At 36.9% G+C, this 19010-nt stretch overlaps 3 protein-coding genes across 3 annotated transcripts; all 3 read right to left on the bottom strand.

The window, feature by feature from the left end:
- Nucleotides 1-204: 204 nt before the first annotated feature.
- Nucleotides 205-2259, bottom strand: LOC133743813 (small ribosomal subunit protein uS9c). The gene is made up of 3 exons (XM_062171850.1): nucleotides 2101-2259; nucleotides 968-1374; nucleotides 205-626 (listed from the first exon to the last, which is right to left on the bottom strand). The coding sequence occupies exons 2-3, from the start codon at nucleotides 1307-1309 to the stop codon at nucleotides 339-341; spliced, it is 630 nt and encodes a 209-aa protein (XP_062027834.1). The 5' UTR covers nucleotides 1310-1374; nucleotides 2101-2259; the 3' UTR covers nucleotides 205-338.
- Nucleotides 2260-8728: 6469 nt separating this feature from the next.
- LOC133706960 (AP-1 complex subunit sigma-2-like) lies at nucleotides 8729-11096 on the bottom strand. The gene is made up of 7 exons (XM_062132506.1): nucleotides 11012-11096; nucleotides 10832-10918; nucleotides 9800-9891; nucleotides 9566-9674; nucleotides 9381-9416; nucleotides 9208-9294; nucleotides 8729-8948 (listed from the first exon to the last, which is right to left on the bottom strand). The coding sequence occupies exons 1-7, from the start codon at nucleotides 11012-11014 to the stop codon at nucleotides 8877-8879; spliced, it is 486 nt and encodes a 161-aa protein (XP_061988490.1). The 5' UTR covers nucleotides 11015-11096; the 3' UTR covers nucleotides 8729-8876.
- A 2917-nt stretch (nucleotides 11097-14013) lies between these two features.
- LOC133745346 (uncharacterized) lies at nucleotides 14014-18356 on the bottom strand. Its single transcript, XM_062173404.1, has 11 exons — nucleotides 18228-18356; nucleotides 17850-18121; nucleotides 17690-17759; nucleotides 17123-17236; nucleotides 16693-16998; nucleotides 16122-16507; nucleotides 15853-15952; nucleotides 15415-15468; nucleotides 15244-15330; nucleotides 14612-14740; nucleotides 14014-14463 (listed from the first exon to the last, which is right to left on the bottom strand). Exons 2-11 carry the CDS (start codon nucleotides 17861-17863, stop codon nucleotides 14152-14154), a joined length of 1572 nt encoding a protein of 523 aa, XP_062029388.1. The 5' UTR covers nucleotides 17864-18121; nucleotides 18228-18356; the 3' UTR covers nucleotides 14014-14151.
- Nucleotides 18357-19010: the final 654 nt, after the last annotated feature.

The following is a 19010-nucleotide window of genomic DNA, read 5'->3' on the forward strand; positions in this document are numbered from 1 at the left end:
TTTGGGTAAGAGAGAATTAAAAAAACTTAATAGGGTAAGTGGGAAAAAAATCTCTAAAAATGGTGTAAATGGACAAAACCCCTATTAAATACTTAACAAAGTTGTTTTCACATTTACTTGATAAAGCCATCATATGTTTGGGTTGTACATAAAACTTCAGGAGCCTAAACCAAAAGTTTTTTCAAAAGAGTTTGGACCTGAATATGGAGCCTAAATCAATCTAAATCTTCAGCAACCATAACATATGAATCTCAACTGAATTTACAATGAAAGTCAAGATCTTTGATAGAAACGAGCTATAACAAATAACAAGGAAGGAAACTAAATAAACCACCAAATCAACGTTTTGAGAACTGGGGGGCTTTGCGAGCTTTCTTCAAACCAGGTTTCTTCCTCTCAACAACTCTGGAGTCCCTGGTTAGCAGACCTTCCTTTCTCAGAGGTCTTCTGTGGTCCTCACTTACCTTAAGCAATGCTCGAGCAATGCCAAGCGATATAGCTTGAGCCTGACCAGAAAGGCCACCACCATGAGCCTTGACAAACACATCATAGTTACTTTCATATCCCAAAGTAACCAATGGAACTTTGACATATTGTAACCATAATGGATTGCCTTGAAGATATTCCTACACATCATGAAAAGAGCACCATAAACAAAAAACAGTAAAACAAGATGACTAGCAGGATACTGTGACAGAGTAAGCGCCAATTTAAAAAAGCAATATGCTATCAGAATCCCCATGCATGACGTTCACAGGTACTTGGCAAACAGCTAATTCAAAAGAAAAAGGCAGAATGCTACAAATCATTGATGTTCACTACTGTGCAAAACTTTTTTTTCCTTGAAAAAATAACAAAGTCTACAAGCACTGGAAAAACAGCATCAGAACATTATGCATTTGAATGAACATAAAACAAATCCAAAACTCTAATTAAAAATGTCAGAGATGAGGAAATGAAAAAAAACCTTGGCATCACGATAGTTGATTACAACTTTGCCAGTGCCCTCTTGGAGTACAACACGAGCAATTGCACATTTTCGCCGACCAGTACCAATGATTGTCTGAGCTGCAAACCCACCAGGAAGCCTCGATTTCACATATTTCTTGAGGTTCACAGTTTCCAACTCTGGAGAAGCTACAGTGGCAGAGACAACAAGCCGAGGGGTACGGCTAGGGGTTCCACATATGTTTGCAATGGAGGCTGATCTGGAACGGGGAAATGAAACAGTGGTAGGTTTCTGAGCTACATGGGACGAAAATGAGAGCGAAGAGAGGGAGGATGTGAGAGCTAGTATTGAACCCGTCATTTTGCCCTATCTCTAAACTACTCTACGGAATTGGTTCTGCAATCTCCCAGCTGAGAAAGACTTGCCTGAAATGGGCGTATAATAATCAATAAGAGCATGACAAATTTAAAAAGAAAAACACATCAGATTATCAAAATAGTTTAAAAACTCCTAATGCCCTTTTCACAACTTTCTCTTCCAAACATATTCCTACACTGATCTGTCTCTCTTGTAATATCTTGTATATTTTGTAATCGAGAGAGCACAAAATAACCTTTATATCTCTTTAGAGATAATGAAAGCCGACCTAATCTCAATGTCCTTTCCCCCTATGACTCTTGAAGTAGACTGCATGTGTAGTAGCAAAAGCATTTTCTGCAGATGCATCTCGCTATGTGGTTTAAGAGCTTAAGTTGAGCTGGTATGGATTTTTCAACCAAGATTCCATAATTATATATGTTAAGTCCTCTAATCAGCATAACATTGTGAAATATGCTTAAGAAATTGATATAAAGTATACTAAATGTCTGATAAATTAAGAAAACAAGCACCAAAAGGCCAAAACCAAATGAGAAAGCTGACTCCAGAATTCAAGCAAAGAGAACACATATAAAATAAACCCAGTTCCATTACACATAGAGTCGCAAAGAAACTGGAGGAGGAAAAAGCCCAATCAAAACCCAACTAAGATATCAGATTCTTAGAGCAAACAAACCCAAGCTCTACTTGAGAAATGAATCGAAACCCCAAGCAGACTTATCATTCTATGATTCAAGCAAATACCCATGTATAATCTAAGATATGAGACACACCTGATGCCGCCGCAACCAAATGGAGTCTCACTGAGTCGCGTAAAAGATTGACGATTGATTGATAAGAGTATTTTGGAACTAGGGAGGGAGGGGGAGAGTGAGCAGCGAGGGATATCCTAGAGAGGCCACGAAGTGGATTGAGAGAGCGTTGCCATCTGGATAAGGGCTTCTCCATCAATTTTTAATTTTTAATTTTTGTTTTTTTTCATTTTTCATTTAACTTAATCAAATAAATGTTTTTTTTTTTTTTTTTTTACCATACCTGCAAGGAAGAATATCTAGTGTGAAGTAACCTACAGTATACCTTGCATAAGGGCTGCTCACTTAAGATATAATTTTTGAGGGACTGTAATGACAAGTGCATCTGACGGCTAAGAATAAATTAATTATTATAATTTCAACATTTAAATTTAATACATGTTGCTGAAATCAACTTGTCTCACAATCTCTTAAAACTACCCCTTAATTGAGCAAGTCTATACCTTGCATGGCAAGACTTTCGATTTTCTTGCCACAACTGAATATAGTTATATAGAGGCAAATAAAAGCATCTCTGATGGAGATGTCAAATAGAATGTGTCAAAATTGAATTTGACAGCTAACATGGCAACTGTTATTTTGCTAGATTTCTACTCCAGCCCAAAGTTTTTTTTTTTTTTTTTATAATTAGATTAACAACTGAGAATTACAACAATTAGTCATTTGTGAGTCAGACTCACGACCTCCCACTTATAAAGGGAAAACTCATAATTTTACAAGTTGGGAGAACGCACCGCACGCGCTTAAGAGAAAGATAGTAGGGTTTCACCCCTGTCCGGAGCGTGCCCCTTAGCCGTCGTCGGACGGGCCATTGGTAGGCTCCGCGTGAGTTAGGTGTGAGGCCGGGTCTCTCCATCAACGTTTCTCATTCCAATGGATGTCAGTGAGGTGAGGTGAGGGAGGGGAAAATCGCGGCTGTTGGCTTATGGTTCTCTCTTCGATGGCCTACTCAACGGATACGATCTCAGACTTGGAAGCGACCAGGCGGTGAGGAATTCAGCGCGGCGTGGCCAGGGGCTAATCGGAGCAACCCGATCTAGTTAGGATCATCTGATCCCGATCTGGATGGGCGTGTTTCCACACGGCTTCTCCATGGTGCGACAAAGATGGTTTCTTTGCAGGGTTTGGTTTCGTTCTGGGATGACAGGTCTCCTAGGCGCGTTGACATATCGCTGACGGCGGTCTGGCGAAGGCGGCAGGGCGGTCCTGTGCAAGGTCCGGCGGTAGTGGCTGTAGTGGATTTGGGCCAATTGGTCGGCTGGCAGTTTGTGGGTTTCCTTTTCCCTCTATTGTTGCTTGGGCTTGGGCCCTCCTTTTGGGCCCGGCCTTGGCTAGTTATGTTATTTATGTTTTTATTTATTGCAGTTATTTATTTTGGTGACGTCTTTGGCGTGAAATAAGTGTCTACACTTGTTGTGTAGGACTGGTAGGGCCTTGTGCCGGTATATGCACTCAATGTGCCTTATATGCTCTAGTTAGGCAGCGAGTTATTTGCTTCGTCAAATGGTCGCTACCACCTAGTCGCAGAGTGAAGCTAAGTGTCGTTGGAATTATCCTCCAGCGGCAACATAGTAGGAAAGCTGTGCTTATGGTAATCATGCTACGTTGTAATCGTGTTACATATCGAGTTATATTTCCGTTATGTCACCGCTATGTCAAAACAAATAGAATAGCCAGTAGAGCACTCTTTGCTAGTTGATGCCTAGTTGAATATATTTCTTTGGTAGAGACTCCTGATATTATTTCATGACGATTTCTAGATGCTTATTGTAATTAGGGGTTTAGGCTTAATGCACCCCTGTATTCGACAGTGTCACGCCCCTGATTTTTAACACAAATAAAAATCGATATATAATCCCATAATTACATATGCGTGATCGTTCAACCATCAATACCAAGCACCTGGAAACTTTTTCCCTTTAAACTACATACGTATTGAGGCCTTGAACCCACTATGTCAATATTGACCCGCCCACAGAGTCATATATTACATAAGCTTACGAATTAAATTGTCAACAACAAGATAAAACGTAAAAGCTCCTCAGAGTTTACTACATAGCGGAAGTCATGACAATGGCAAAGCCAACCAAATTTGCTTCCTACCTGTTCTGCTGCCAACAAGCTACCTCAGCTGTTCTGCTGCCAACAAGCTACCTCAGCTTCAGCCACGATTACCCTGACCTGCAGGATTAACCTCTACACTGTTTGAATAGTGCACCGGGTTGTCACACAACAAACCCGGTAAGCTTTTACAAGCCCGGATGAGTAACTCAAAACAACTCACAGCAAAATCACGGGATGAACCCCGCACGTTTCAATCAAGAAACCAAATCACGCTTTGATCCCTTAAAACACGAAATAAAGGAGAACAACTCACACTTTAATTCCCATTCAAATCGAAATAAAAGAAAGCAACTTACACCTTGGTTTCTTTTAAAACGAAACATAGAAAACAACACACTCCTTGGTTTCTATCAAATATAACATAGAAAACAACTCACACCTTGAATTCTATCAGTTGTACCAAATCGTACCATAGAAAGCAACTCACACCTTGATTTCTATCAAATATAACATAGAAAACAACTCACACCTTGAATTCTAATAATTGTACCAAATCGTACCATAGAAAGCAACTCACACCTTGATTTCTATCAATCGTACCAAATCGTACCATAGAAAGCAACTCACACATTGATTTCTATCAAATCGTTAATAAGGAAAACAACTTGCACCTTGTCCCCTTAAAAACAGTTAATAAGGAAGCAACTCACACCTTGTTCCCTAAAAACACGTAATGTCATGAGTTATCAATAACCAATTCTCGTTACCCCATGAATTACCTATATGACAGACAGATTAGAGCTCTAACTGAAAATGTAACCACTCGTCCGGCCAAAGATGTGATTACCTGATATTCTGCCCAAGGTCATAGACCTTCGTTCCTCGGACCGCACAGTCCCTTGGAGCAAATCATTAAAGCAGTCGCACAGGACTCAAAAACATTACACAAATCGCAACGCTTTTGAAAACAATCGAAATCAACATTTCCATAATCATTGTTTTCCGAAAAGCCATAACACAAAACAATAAAAAGCATCATTCCATGCGTATTGTTTTCATACACAAATCTCAACACTTTTCCCAAATCTCAACGCTTTTCAAAACAAATCGAAATCAACATTTCCACACTAATTTGTTTTCCAAAAGCCACAACCCAAAACAATAAAACGCATCATTCATGCCTATTGTTTTTGTGAGGCTGAAACTCACAGCTCCATTCTCATCTCATTACCTATTGATCTCATCCAAAACCCATCCATTCTTTGTCGTTGTCTGATACTTTGATATCTTCAAGTGCACAAGTCTATGCTCCCTATATCCTAATTTAAATGGCTCTGTCGAGTAGATTGCAAGAGAGTTGTCTTTGTACGAAATCGAGCTCTTTATGCAGTCGAAGTGAATATTCATGACCACGTTGGGGTTCTCTCTTTTAAGAGTTATATCCCAGTTAGCCCCGAAGGTTGTGTTTGAGATGATAAAGTTAGAAAGGAAAAGAGAGTTGAGTTGGAAACTTGGAGTTTGGTGAACCAAGGACATGGAGGTGAAAAAAGAAGGCAAGGACAAGACTGCCCAAAAGGTAACCATTAGAATTAGGAGGTGAACGATTCTAACTTTGGAAATGTAATGTGATTTCATAAGCCGTTGAACATAAGGGTTGGAATTAGGGTTATTTGAAACTAGAAGTAGGGGTAAGCTGTCTGGGCCTTCAAGGACATTGAGATTAATTTCCATTGTAATGAGAAAACTAAGTGGAATTCAAGGTAGGTATTTGGAAAAAAGCGAAAGAGCGATGGGTGTGAGGAAAGTTATTTGAAATGAGAATGTCTTCATAGCTTAAATAACTTTTAGAGATGTTAAAAACAAAAATAGTTACTACGATATTTGTTAAAATTCAGTCAAAATGAAATGGTTTTAGGTATGGTCAAAGAAAGAACAACTAGACTAAAAACGAACATGCAATTCTAGAAAAATGTGTAGACATCACTTTTCAATTAATGAATAAAACAAAAAAGTGTAAATAATGCGATCATCTTTTTTATTAATGTTAAAATAGTTAAAATAGTTCTTCTTCAACATGATCAAATATTTTGAATACTGGAGGACAAATTGGAAGTACTTGCTTAAGTTTTTGTTAGTTTGTTCTTCACCTAGATGAGTTTCATTGAGTTATATGATGTTATAAGATTCCTTGTGCTTTCACATGTTAAAAGGTACTGAATGTATCTGGTTATTGATATATGTCATATACATTTATATCTTCTTATAATTAACATATAGGAAGAACTCAACTAAGAAATCTGACTGGTTTGTTTCATTACTTTTGATGATGACATTATTATCGTGGTTGCTATTGGGTAAACCAGGAGCATATAGAAGTCATTATAGGAGAAGCATTAAGGAAACCGTTGTTAGTACATAGTTGCTTCAGGAGATTTTCCATGACTTCAAAATGTAATCACCATTGGAAAGAATACAAAGCCTAGAGCTTGTCCCTTTCCAAGAGAAAATGTATTTGGTGATGGGAACAAATTGCGATGCTGCAAGATGCTCAACTAAAAGAATGGTGGTTATGTAGCTTTTTGTAGGTTTAAATGGTATTATTGCGTGATAAAGGCTCTTTTTAGCTTAAGTCGAAATGATTTCATGTATTGTCATAGTTATAATTCATGACTTTTCTATTACTTAGTTTTGCAAGATTTATTTCACTTATTTCCAGTGTAACAAACTATATATTAAAAAGGTTATTGGTTGAGACAAATGGGTATAATTGTAACATGAAATTGCATGTGCTACTACTACATTTACAAATGTAAAATGAAATTACAGACGCACGAGTGCAGTTCTTTTGCACATGCATGAAGGTTAGCGTATATGAAAGGTGGAATCTCAAGTAAAAATCATTGACCTTTTGTTTAAACAAATGTTTTGTATTGTTTTCTTATTATAAATAATTAACTATATGAATATTTACACTGCTTTTATTGGATTCGACACTCGTACTTTCGAGTTTATTGTACCATATATACAACTCCTACACTTGGTATTGACGATCCCAACACCTTAAGTACTCATTATAAGGCCTCCATTCGCTAGTCGTGAACTTTGTTTGAAAAGTTGGGACGTTAGATGGAGATAAAGAGTTGCAATTGTTCAAAAAGAATGAAGTAAGATTAGGGCAAACAACATGTCATTAGCTGGTTGAATTAGAGATTATTTATTTATTTATTATTTTTTTAAGTCTGAGTTAGGTAAACCCAAAAATTATCCTTTTGCACGTAACATTATGCTTCACCCCAATAATTATCATTTTTGCATGACTTGATTAAAACTATTTAGCTTTGTTCTTTTCTTTTACACCATGTCTCTCATTTACACCAGTGATTGACCGGTCACTTCTTTCATTTCCCTTTTCCCCAACCAAAATTACTCACCTTGGATTGCCTTGCACCCCTTGACATTTAAAGACAATCATGAAATACATACAAAGATAGCTCGTGTAATTCACAAGTACTAGTTTTCCTTGTACTTTAGAAAACATGTTGCAATACCACCACTTTGCATGAAAATCCAACCACTAATGCATCTTAAAATGTCTAGTTTTCTTTCCCAACTATAGTTGAAAAATCATATGTATGTGTCAAGTGTTGACACTCATGTACATATTTTTGGACAAATATAAGCTGTTGTCAGCAATAACAAAAGATAGATGGTGCAGTAAAACCGACTTTTATGCTATAATGAACCCAGTTGCAAAAAACCTAATTGGGGCTCATGTACACACATACACCTACACAATATATACAGGGGCGGACCCGTCATTCGGTCTGACGGGGTCCGGACCCCCCCTAGCTTTTTGACAGATACGTATGATTGTATGAGATTATTAATTAAACTAAGGATTATATGTTTGTGTTCTGCAAGTGGACCCCCCTCCCCCCAATTCAATTGTACATAAATATATAAAATATTAATCCTTCCCACTCTCTAAACCCACCAACGTAATTGTCAGATTTATATTTAAAAAATAAAAACAATAATATTCGGTTTATGAAGAATCAATAAAATAAGAGAAAAAAGTCAAAATAGTAATAAATAAGTATTTCTATATGATTAGAGTTTTCACTGCTATCTCTATAAGTTGGGGTTTGCAATCCCTCTTTCTACTCAGTTAACCTTAAAAATTTTTTTTTTACTTTCGAGACATGCAAAAACGTCGAGTTATGTTTTGAGATATATGGTTAATTTGAAATTGTATTGTATTCATCCTTTTAGTTAAAATTTTTTAATTTTCGTACGAATTATTGTTTATTTTTTCTTGATTGTAGGCTTACCGCTTAAGAATTCTATTGAATAAGATTTTTAGATTATTGTTATAATATATTTTTTTTTTAACTTCTAACTTACGTTATAGTAATTCGGTTATAAGATCGACACTTTATGTCTGGACTGGACCCCCCCAAGATCAAATCCTGGTTCCGCCACTGAATATATATATATATATATATATATATATATATATATATATATATATTGGTAGTCATTGTGTACAATTCATCAAAGAAATGACAATTGAGTTGGTAAATGTAATAATGACTCAAAGTTAAAGGAGGATTTTGGTAAAAGAAAATAAATAAATAAATAAATATAGTATTCCTTTAAAAGAATTGAAGCTCCTACATATTAACTTGTGCGAGTAAATTGCTTATTGAACTGGCCTCCTCTTTAGCAGCCTCCACAAATCGATCCTGTGTTCATCAAACTCAATCTTTATACTTCAACAATATCTGAAAATTCCATTATAGTGTGTATACTATACATATTTTGGAGAGCTCAAATATTAACTAGTTGGTAGGTTACAGTGACAACAACTTTTTCAAGCTCACTATAATTTAATTATTCCATGATTCGAATTATATATCATTTTTTAGATTCCCCTATTATAAAGTATACACTATACATTAGCATCTGAATATATATATATATATATATATATATAATACTTACATGTATAGCTATCATTCGTCCTATTGCTCTCTTACTTGACTCTTGCAGCTCACCAGCAAGTAGAAGTTCATCTAGTATATAGTAAGCCTGCAAGTTTCAAGTACTCTTTTCAAACTTTGAAACTAAATGAGAGGCTAGAGATATGTGAAGATGAATAAAAACAAAAAGAATACCTTGTGGAAGTTAAAAATCAAATCCAGCTCACAAACCTATTTGGTAGACCAAAAGGCAGATCATTAAACACCAAAATAAATTACAACTATTAGTAGCTATTAGTAACATGCTTGTCTTTATTAGTCATTAATTGCAAGAGAGGAAAAAACCCTAACAATTCAATCAAGAAAGCTTAATTACGTACGCTGCCAAAATATCGATCAAGTATCTCAACGTAATGGTGAATTATTTCAAGAATCTCCAGTTCATTGTCTTCTTGGTCAATACACATACAGAAATAGAGGCTCGCGTATCTGATGAAGTACATTCCAGTGCATATATAAACCAACTAAACCAGTTAGTTATAACTATATATAGAGAAACACAACAACTAGCATGTTAAAATTCAAATGAGGTAAGCCATATATAGGTGCACAACCTTTTATAGACAACTTTAAGTCCTCTCCACTCTATGAAGTTGCACAGCTTGGGGCCTCGATTGAGTATTATACCACTCAATTCCCGCATTACCTTTTTTTTCCATAAAAGTTTGCAATCGTAACTATTAGCTAGCATGTAACAATGGAAAAACTTCAATCTCTAGATACCGCTCCACTAATTCCTTTAAGTTGAGGGTGCTATACTTTTGTGCTGTAAGATGTGAGCCAAATTATCAAATACATACTTGGGACAATAATAGCTATGTAAGTCTGAAATGAGTTATATACAAGGGTTGTTTTAACCTTTCTCTCATATTTAATACATTAGTTAGGGTAATGTGTTTGATAAAATGTCTTAGGGGATACTAATATGGTCTCTTTAGGAAACAATGCTGAGGAACTAGAGTGTTTCGTTGAAAACAACAACAACAAAATTCATTGATTCACATTTACAAGAAGCTTTTAAGAAAGTGCATATTGCTCTATCCTAAGCTTTCAAGAAGTAAATGTTGGTATGTAATATGTACAAGTGCAAAACAAGCAAGTGTTGTCGATCAATTGATTTTAAGTTGTCAAACAAAAAGGTATCAACAGTTCAGGGGTTTGATGCACTGTTGTACCATATATAGATATGAATTGAATATGTACATAATTTACAATAACTTCGGCATGGTAGAAAGTCAAATAAGTTAATTAAAGGGGTATGTTGACCCTTTATTGTTGCTTAATTTTTTATGATCGCTATGTATGCATGTGTTTGATAAAATGACTCATAGAAGTAACTAAGTTTCCTAAACATGCAAAAGTAATAGTGCAGCAGGAGTGGGGACAAAATATCATCATCCTACTTCATGATGAAAACTTAATGAATTTGCAATTGCAAAGAAACAAATGTATATTGTTGATCTAGTCTTATTAGAGTGGTGACACAATCCATAGCTACAATAGTTAAAAGTGATAGAATTATGTGTACCTACGTAATGGAGTGGAGACTGTATTAAGATTATTTGATCGAGTGACTAAGATTGTACCTTGGATCTTTCTTTCTGGGAATAGGTTGAAAACCATTTAGTCAGCCTCACCTTTCCTTGTCGGCTAACAAGAATGACAAAATGAATCTACATGAACAACAATTGAACAAGAAGCCAAATATTGAGAGAATATTGGATATTAGGAAAGACAAATGAACAACGTATGCAATTAATAATTACCATCACTGACAAAATTGTAAATCTTAACTATGCCAGAACAATGAGCTCTAATTTAGTATGATTATGTTTATCCCCTTGATTTAGAATTAAATATATGAGATCTCATCGAGTAAAGACCGGAGTAGGCGTTATGTTTCAGATATATATGCATTTAAAGAATTGGTCTATTGATCCGTGTCATTCGCATCTCTTTCCTTTTTTGATGCTTCAGTATAAGCACCATCTACCAATAAATAAAACAACGCCACTTGTCCTTGTATATCATTATATCAATGGCTTGTGACAAAATCAACCTAGTCCATTCTCTCTTCAAACCACTTTATCAAGCTGACGTGGTTTGACTTTCCAAGAACTTGTTGACACGTGTACAATCATAATAAATTAAAACTCATTCTCTTAACGTACTGTTAACAAACGCCTCTATAAAAAATAAATAAAAATAATTTTGCTTCACACTCCTTATATTTTAGGGGTTTTCCTCATTTCCCAAAATCACTCTGTATTTTGCCTTCTTAGACCACTTGGTTTGTATTGTGCCCACTCACACAAATCTCTTAGGAAAAGACTTAGGCCCCCGTTTGGGATTGCTTCACTTTTTAAAAAATCAGCTTTTGTTCAAAATTTTAGATTTTATTGTGTTTGGTAAATAAATAAAAAGCAACTTTAATTGAAAGTTATAGGTCACTGACAGCAGATTTTAGAAGCAGCCCAGAGGTTGCTTTTAGAAACTGCTGTGGATCAAAACATACTCTGCAGTTGTTTTATGTACTGACAACACTTTTAAAAATATTATTTACCAAACACAAAACTGTTTTAATTCACAGCTGATTATTCTCACAACACAGCAGCAGCAGTTTTTTTTTTATAAGTCAGAGCAATCCCAAACTAGCCCTTAAAATGGTATTTACTTTTAAGATAGTGACATCTATATCCTATGCTGACGTAAGCAAATTTTAATTTTTACCAACTCTTAGGAAAACATGTTCTAAGTTTTGAAATAAAAATAAACTAGCTTTCAACATGCCACAACTTCACCTAGCGGCCTCCTGCCTAACGGTTACTAAAACGGGCATGTTTTTAAAACACAGTAAAAAAGGCTTCCTTTGAAGCAGAAAATTCTAAAACTTTAACTTACAAGATAATAACAAAATCTTAAACAAAGATTAATTAATAACAGAAATTTAAAAGCTTGAATAAGTGGATGAGCAATCTATCGACCTAGCGCTCTGCTAGGGTTTATCGTCAGCCTCTCACCTTCGACAAAATTTCCAAAATTTTCAAACTTTGATGGCCATGGCCACTGCTAGCCTTGTGGCTAATTGTTTCTTTTTTCTTATTGTTTTCGACTGGTTGTTAGGAGAGTCGTCGTGGATTTGGCTCCCGGTGGTTGTCTGGGATGGCAGGTCTGTTGTTCTGGTGATATCTATAGGGCCGTGCTCTGACTGTGTGGCGGACTGGGTCACGGATCGGAGTTGTCCGGTTGGTTTCTCAGAGATGGATGGGTGTCGTCGTAGGGCGGACATGTTGGTTGACAGATGGTTGGGGTTCAAGTCAGTTGCTGGTTTTGGATCGAGGGAATTGGAGGATGATCGTACCGTCGGCACTGGGGACTCGTTGCATCGTTGAAGTGTCGCCGGAGTTGGGTTGATCCGACCAGATCAGGGGACCGATCAAAGCTTGGGTGACCTGGTTGTGCTGGGCGTCTCCGATCGGCTTTGTCCCGATCTCGGATCTGGTTTTTTCATTGCTTGAGAATGTACTGGAATTGATCGGAAATTGATTCGAGGTGATCAAGATTTGGCGCTGACTTGGGTGCCTTTCGATCCTGGAGATGGTGCAATCTCGTCGGTTGCGATCCACGGTGGCTGGCTGGGCTATGGAGGAATTTGTGGGGTGGCCTTAGCTATTTCGCCCTACTGGGCCGGCAACTGGCTAGAGGGCCTGTCGCATGACTGGAGGTGGATGGATTGGGTCCTACGACTTTTTAGGGCCTGGTTTGTCTCTGGACTGGGGGTTGAGAGTACATGCTTTCTCTCTGCTCCACCTATGAATTGGGTCATATTGGCCCATAGCATTGTTTAATTTCTGTTTGGGTCGCAAAAACCAGAGCCTTAGTTGGAACATTTTTATTGTAAACTTCGAGGTTTCTAGGTTTTGTTAGAATAATGGTGCGTGAATTTCCTAAAATGTGGGTGTACTCGGGATTTTTTGGGATGTTATTCTTCTAGAATAGGGTTTCATGAGGTTCTAAGGAACGATTCTTTCTGTCGACCCCATAGGAGTATTTTGTTTTTGTACTGCTTGCTGAATCTTAATGAAAGGGCTGACCTATTTCCTTAAAAAAAAAAAAAAAAGTGGATGAGCAATCTGAATTTATTTATTCAAACATAATTTCATGCTAAGAACTCATAGCCTCATTCTTAAGTAAACAGCTAAAAATTGTTTAGACAAACGCAAGTCAACGGGGCCTTTGCCCTCAGCCAGAGCCGACGAGGAAGCTAGCCTCACCGCCATTTAATCCACCGTTGTCATCGAACCAGAGAGAGACGTAAACACAGGGTTTTGGATTTTCTAGGGGTTCGGCTGCTGCAGAGGGTTTTACAGCGCTAGTATTTAATTATTTCTTGTCTCTGCATATCATTGTATCAACAGCTCATGACAAAATCGAGACCTAATATTTTTGTATTGCTCTCGTGATATATTACGTGATATGACGTCCAAAGTTTCGTTGAACATGATTCGAAACGCGAATTTGTGACCATGAATTCACTTTCTTCTAGATCAAAAGAAAAAAAAAAAAAAAAAAAGAGTCGAATCAACTTTTTCGAATAAGATCCTCCTTCTAAAGTCCGAAACTGCATGATCGACCTTTTATGTCCGAAACTAAGTTGTTTTTTAGGTCTAGAGGTTCATCTCAATTTTACAAAAAATAATTGGAGTGTAAGTCTAAAATAAATAGATTTAGACCAAGACCAAGTACAAGCTCAGGATGATCCAAATCCTCTAATAAGTTTTGTATGGATTAATGGATTAATTTGATCAGTGGATTGTACAAGTAATTCAATGCCTATATACTTTCATGTACTGGTATCATAGACCGATTCTAAGACTGGGAAATTTTGCACAAAAAGAAAATTTAATTATTCAGTTGCTATTCTTACGGTGGCTAATTCCTCATGGATCACATACCGAAATGTTGAGCTTTGAGGTTGCCAATGTACAGACTTGTCCTCAAGCCTCCCCTTCATAGCTTTCTTTTGAATTTCTGAGAGACATTCCTCTATTTCTTCCAAGAGTCCACGGATACATAGTGACATGTCCTTTGCAAAGTACTCAAGAATTTTTGGGAGGTAAACCTTTGTATCATTATCTGTGTAGACACTGGCTTGAATAAATTCTCTTTTAGCAAGTTTCAGATCCTGGAATATACTCTTTGCGGTGTATGCTCGAACCTACATCCAGCAAAGCACAACTGTTTGAGACCAGACTATAGATGCAAAGTTATTAACTTATAAGGAGCCATAACTATTTCAAGTCTAGGCATAGAGCTAGATAAATCTGCAACTAATAAATCATTTTAGAAAGAAAAGAAACAATTACCGCTGGGTCAGAGTAAGCCCCAGAACATAGAGCAAAGTGGATTAGTGGCTCAGGGTATTCTAGAGCGTAAATGTGCCTCAAGCTCCCTGTCTTGAACTTCTTTCCTGAATGCAGCAATGATTGTAGCCACTGCATTGAAATAGTATTCAGATATAAGTGAAATTGTTCCCGTACAGGAAATGAGATTGTGAAATGCTGGATAGGCATCAAATTGACTTCAAAATGATGGTTGCTTGACATGCTATCAGCAAAATCGAATTGCCGTTTGACCGAAACAGGAACACATTAATTATTTTCATGGGGCAGAGCCATCCATACCATGCAGCTCTCCAGAAGGACACCTCATGTAAAAGGGATCATTAAGTATGGTCCTTTGAATAAAAGAAGCAGACTTCTTTTAGGGTGGAAAGATGGGCCACTTTAAGTTTTTCTGTCCATTGATTTACAAAGGTGTTGCAGAAGAACACACCAATTTTCATGCTCAGATGCTATTTGGTTATATGACTATAAAACAATCAGACTTGCTCCCTGATTATCATCTAGTTGTCACAAATTTATACCACCAGCAATGTTGAGAGTCATAAAGCACACAGACCATATAGGTAGGAAGAGTTTCAAAGAAGAGTGCATACCGGTGCTGCATGGTGTGCTCGAATTCCTAAAATGGAGCTCTGTATGACATATGCATTTATGAAATGTCCCCCTATGTTGTAGGCTGCCTGAAAAATTAAAAAGTCAGTAGTGCTTTTACTGCTGTTCAATGTGCTGAAATACATAATAATAGCAAAGTACGCAACTTCTACCTTCAAAATTGAAGTACTTTTCGCACGATTATGTGTTCCATATGCCAAGAATGCCTGCAAAAGAAATTTCATCAGCCTTACCTGACATGATCTACAACTTATGGCCAATCTTCTGGCCATCTTTATCAATATATAATATTCAATATTGATTGTAATATTCTCGATATTTTTTTTTTCACATTTCACATAGAGCACAAGAAAAGTAATACTCGTGATATTAGAATATTCTGTTTCACCATAATCACTTTCCTATAGAGCAGTAAGTTTCACAGTAGAAGTTATCATTATGAACTCAAGTTTGAATCAGCCAAAAAATAAATAAATTTTATGATTTCTAGTTCTAGTGGAGACAAAGATGAATTAAAAATCAAAAACATAATATTTCTAAGATCAGGAAGCATAATTCACCAAAAAATAAAAAAAGATCAGGAAGCTTACATGCATCACCAAGGCATTGTGAATATTAATCCAGAATACAAGCTTCTCTTCACGCTTCATCTTCAGAACATCAACCTTCTCAAGACTTCGAACCAATGACCTATGGAGCATTGAATCATAGCACATTTGAGAGAATATCAGAACTCTATAGCAGTCTTGAAATCTCAACCAGACCAAAAATTCAAGGCAAAAACACATGATGTAATTAGTAGTCCACAGGGCTTTGTTTTACCAAAAGAAGAATATGTATTTATCTTCATGTGAACAACCTGAAATTTTGTAGCATTTGAGCAGCATAATTGAAGCTGTCATCGTCTAAGCATATCTTCAACACTTCTATCATTGTAGTGTATGGTCCATTATTATCTTTGAACCCTTCATGATCTGTTGTAGCATCGTCATTGCAATGTGGACTCCAGCTGTCACAAGGATTCTTTGAAGAAAATATACTTGATGAAGCCAAGGATGAAGTAGGAGAAGCTGATAGTGCAACTTGAGCTTGGGGAGTGGCAAGTTTGCAGTATATAGAAGAGATGCATCTTACAATATCTTCAGAAACTCTATCCGGAGTATTAAGGGAACTATCAATGCGAGAAGCACCTAGATGATCCCCAAGGCTGCGACTGCGATGACGAGAATCAGCGGTTTTCTGGTCCTGCAAGTGCACAAACAATTAATTATAGAAAAATCATAACTTGAATAGCATATTCTATAATGGAAATAAAATAAAACAGGCATGGTATTGTAGAAACTCCAACAGCCAGGCAGAGAGAAGAGTTGAGTAAATGATTATGATCTGTTTAATCTATAAATCTAATCTCGCTTGCCAGGAATATTTACCCTTTTAGGTGTTGCTTTTATGCTGGTGGCACTGCTGTGATGATCTGAGTGGAACCGACTATGTGAAGGGGAAGTTTGGTCATGATGGAAAGGTCCACCTCTGTGCATTTGCAACTCCAAACTGGAACGTGGTTGCTTCTGTACAACTTTTAATGGCGATCGTGTCATAAATTGTAAATGGCTATCCGGGGTACTTGGAAAGGCACATCCTTGAAAAGCTGATCTATATAGTGAAAGAAGATGGCGTTCTAAATGCAAAATCTCAAGCTCAAGTGTGGCAATCTCCTCCTCCAGCTCTGCAGAAGACTGTTTCACAACCCAAATGCCAAATTTTAATTATCAAACAAGCAAATGTAACACTGAAACTACAGCAGAGAGATTGCTCTTTTGAGAGCTATTAAAGCCATCAGATGGGTGTATAAACACAAACCTTCGGTGTTGGAGTGTCATCTGCAGAAGAGTTGATGACACTACAACACAGTGCCTTCTCCGAGTCACAACAAAGGGAAGCCTGGTCAGGTAAAATCCTGTCCAACTGTGCAATCTATGTGAAAAGATACAAAGAATGTGTCAGTATCACGCCAGGGGCAACGATCAACCATTAATATCTACCTTTGTTTTTTTAGCAATATGAACTATTTCAAGTCCATCATATCCTAAACATGGTATGCAGGATCCACTAAACTCATTGTCAAAATGAATTGCGAAATATAAATCGACTTCATAGCATTTACTACTGCAAAGCTTCAACCAAGTACTTAGATGTTTTGGTACTGCGATAAGAAGCAAGGTGTGAGATCCATTGAACTATGTCTTAACTCCAACTTTCCCGAACCAAACTTATTAAAAGTGAAGAGGAGAGAGGACCAGAGTTGGAGCCTCCTAAATCCCAAGGACTTCTCTTAAATTGAAACAAACTTGTGACTGACTAATCTATGTCAATAGAAAGAATCAACTAGAACAGATATGAATAGCCTGAAATGCAAGAAAAACTTACAGGGTTAAAGTAGGAGAATAGTCTAGGAGACTTGCCAAGTATATTTTGAAGAAGCCCATTATCAGAAGCTCTGCAAATTCACCATCAATATCAGCAAAGAAACACTAGCTCAAATTCACTCATATCAGTAATGCAAAACCTGTTAAACCTTGCAATTTACCTTCGGGAATTCATGGGTTGTTGAAGAGAGGCAATTCACACCCAGAATGTGAAGTTCAGAGAGAGAGAGAGAGAGCAAAATATGGAGGATGTGATCACAAATTTCTGACCGAAGTAGAAAGTTGACCTGTTTATCTATAATAGAGTAGCTTCAACTCTAGAGTAAACAATCATTTCTTTCCATTCATATCTCTTATATTAATAAAAAGGAGAGATATGAATGAAGGCGAACAAGAAACGAACAAGTAGTCAAGAAGCTGACATTGCCAGATACTGCACGAAATGGGTACCCAAAAAACAAAAACAAGCATCAGAAAATGACCCCAAGACAACAAATGAGCTTTCCAAGGCCCAAAAATATATTAATTAGTTCATCTACCATAACCAGAAGAGATACGGAGTGTGCAAACATATCCAACCAGAGCTCAGATTAATAATGAATGAGAGAGATGTGGGGGCAGACACCCACCGAGACAGGTCGAACGAGGCATTAGAAAACAGGAGACAATTATGAAGCATGATTAATGAGCAACTAAATCTCTCTCTTGACTATTTAATTAAGGTGATTGATTAGTTAATATTGGGAAAATAATAAAGGAGGGAAAAGAAGGAGGAGACCGACACAGTGATCATTGTTGATTAGGTGGAGGGAAGTAGAGTGACCGTTATGATTAGAAAAGAAAGCAGGTAAACTGGGTCTGCCAACTCCATAGTCCCCACTGCTCTTATTGAACCCTCTCTCCCTTTCACTCGCAACGCATGCTTGGTTTCATTGCATTACATCACACATAACCAATATACAAAACCATAAAGGAAGAATCTAATGTCTTTTCAATTATGTAGGTAGTTAAGCTTAGCATTATGATAATGTTGTTTTGGGTATTGGGTTTGGGGGGTTTATTGCCTCCAATAATTCTTTGGGTTTTACACGAGTAAAGTTGAAATTCTGCTCTAAATATTCTCGATGACACTTTAGCACACCCAAGCAGTCAAGCACGAATTAGCCTAGACACAGAAATTAAAACACGTTTTCAACCAACTTACACAAATGTCGTTTCATAATTCATATAAGCAACAAGACGTACCTGAATACCTAATTGCACTATCTCTCGTGAAGCAAAGCGTCAAACTTTATTGTGGATGAGACACAAGAGAGTGTAGT

This window comes from Rosa rugosa, chromosome 4, assembly GCF_958449725.1.
Source record: "Rosa rugosa chromosome 4, drRosRugo1.1, whole genome shotgun sequence".
Taxonomy (NCBI): Eukaryota; Viridiplantae; Streptophyta; class Magnoliopsida; order Rosales; family Rosaceae; genus Rosa; species Rosa rugosa.

Coding starts and splice junctions, on each gene's coding strand:
- LOC133743813 (XM_062171850.1), bottom strand. CDS start 1,309: ATGACGGGTTCAATACTAGCTCTCACATCCTCCCTCTCTTCGCTCTCA. Junction 627..967: donor TCAACTATCGTGATGCCAAG/GTTTTTTTTCAT, acceptor CATGATGTGTAG/GAATATCTTCAAGGCAATCC.
- LOC133706960 (XM_062132506.1), bottom strand. Junction 9,675..9,799: donor CTTAAAGTTGTCTATAAAAG/GTTGTGCACCTA, acceptor GTACTTCATCAG/ATACGCGAGCCTCTATTTCT. Junction 8,949..9,207: donor GACGAATGATAGCTATACAT/GTAAGTATTATA, acceptor TGATGAACACAG/GATCGATTTGTGGAGGCTGC.
- LOC133745346 (XM_062173404.1), bottom strand. Junction 15,953..16,121: donor CAAATGCTACAAAATTTCAG/GTTGTTCACATG, acceptor AATGCTCCATAG/GTCATTGGTTCGAAGTCTTG. Junction 15,331..15,414: donor AAAGTACTTCAATTTTGAAG/GTAGAAGTTGCG, acceptor TTAATTTTTCAG/GCAGCCTACAACATAGGGGG.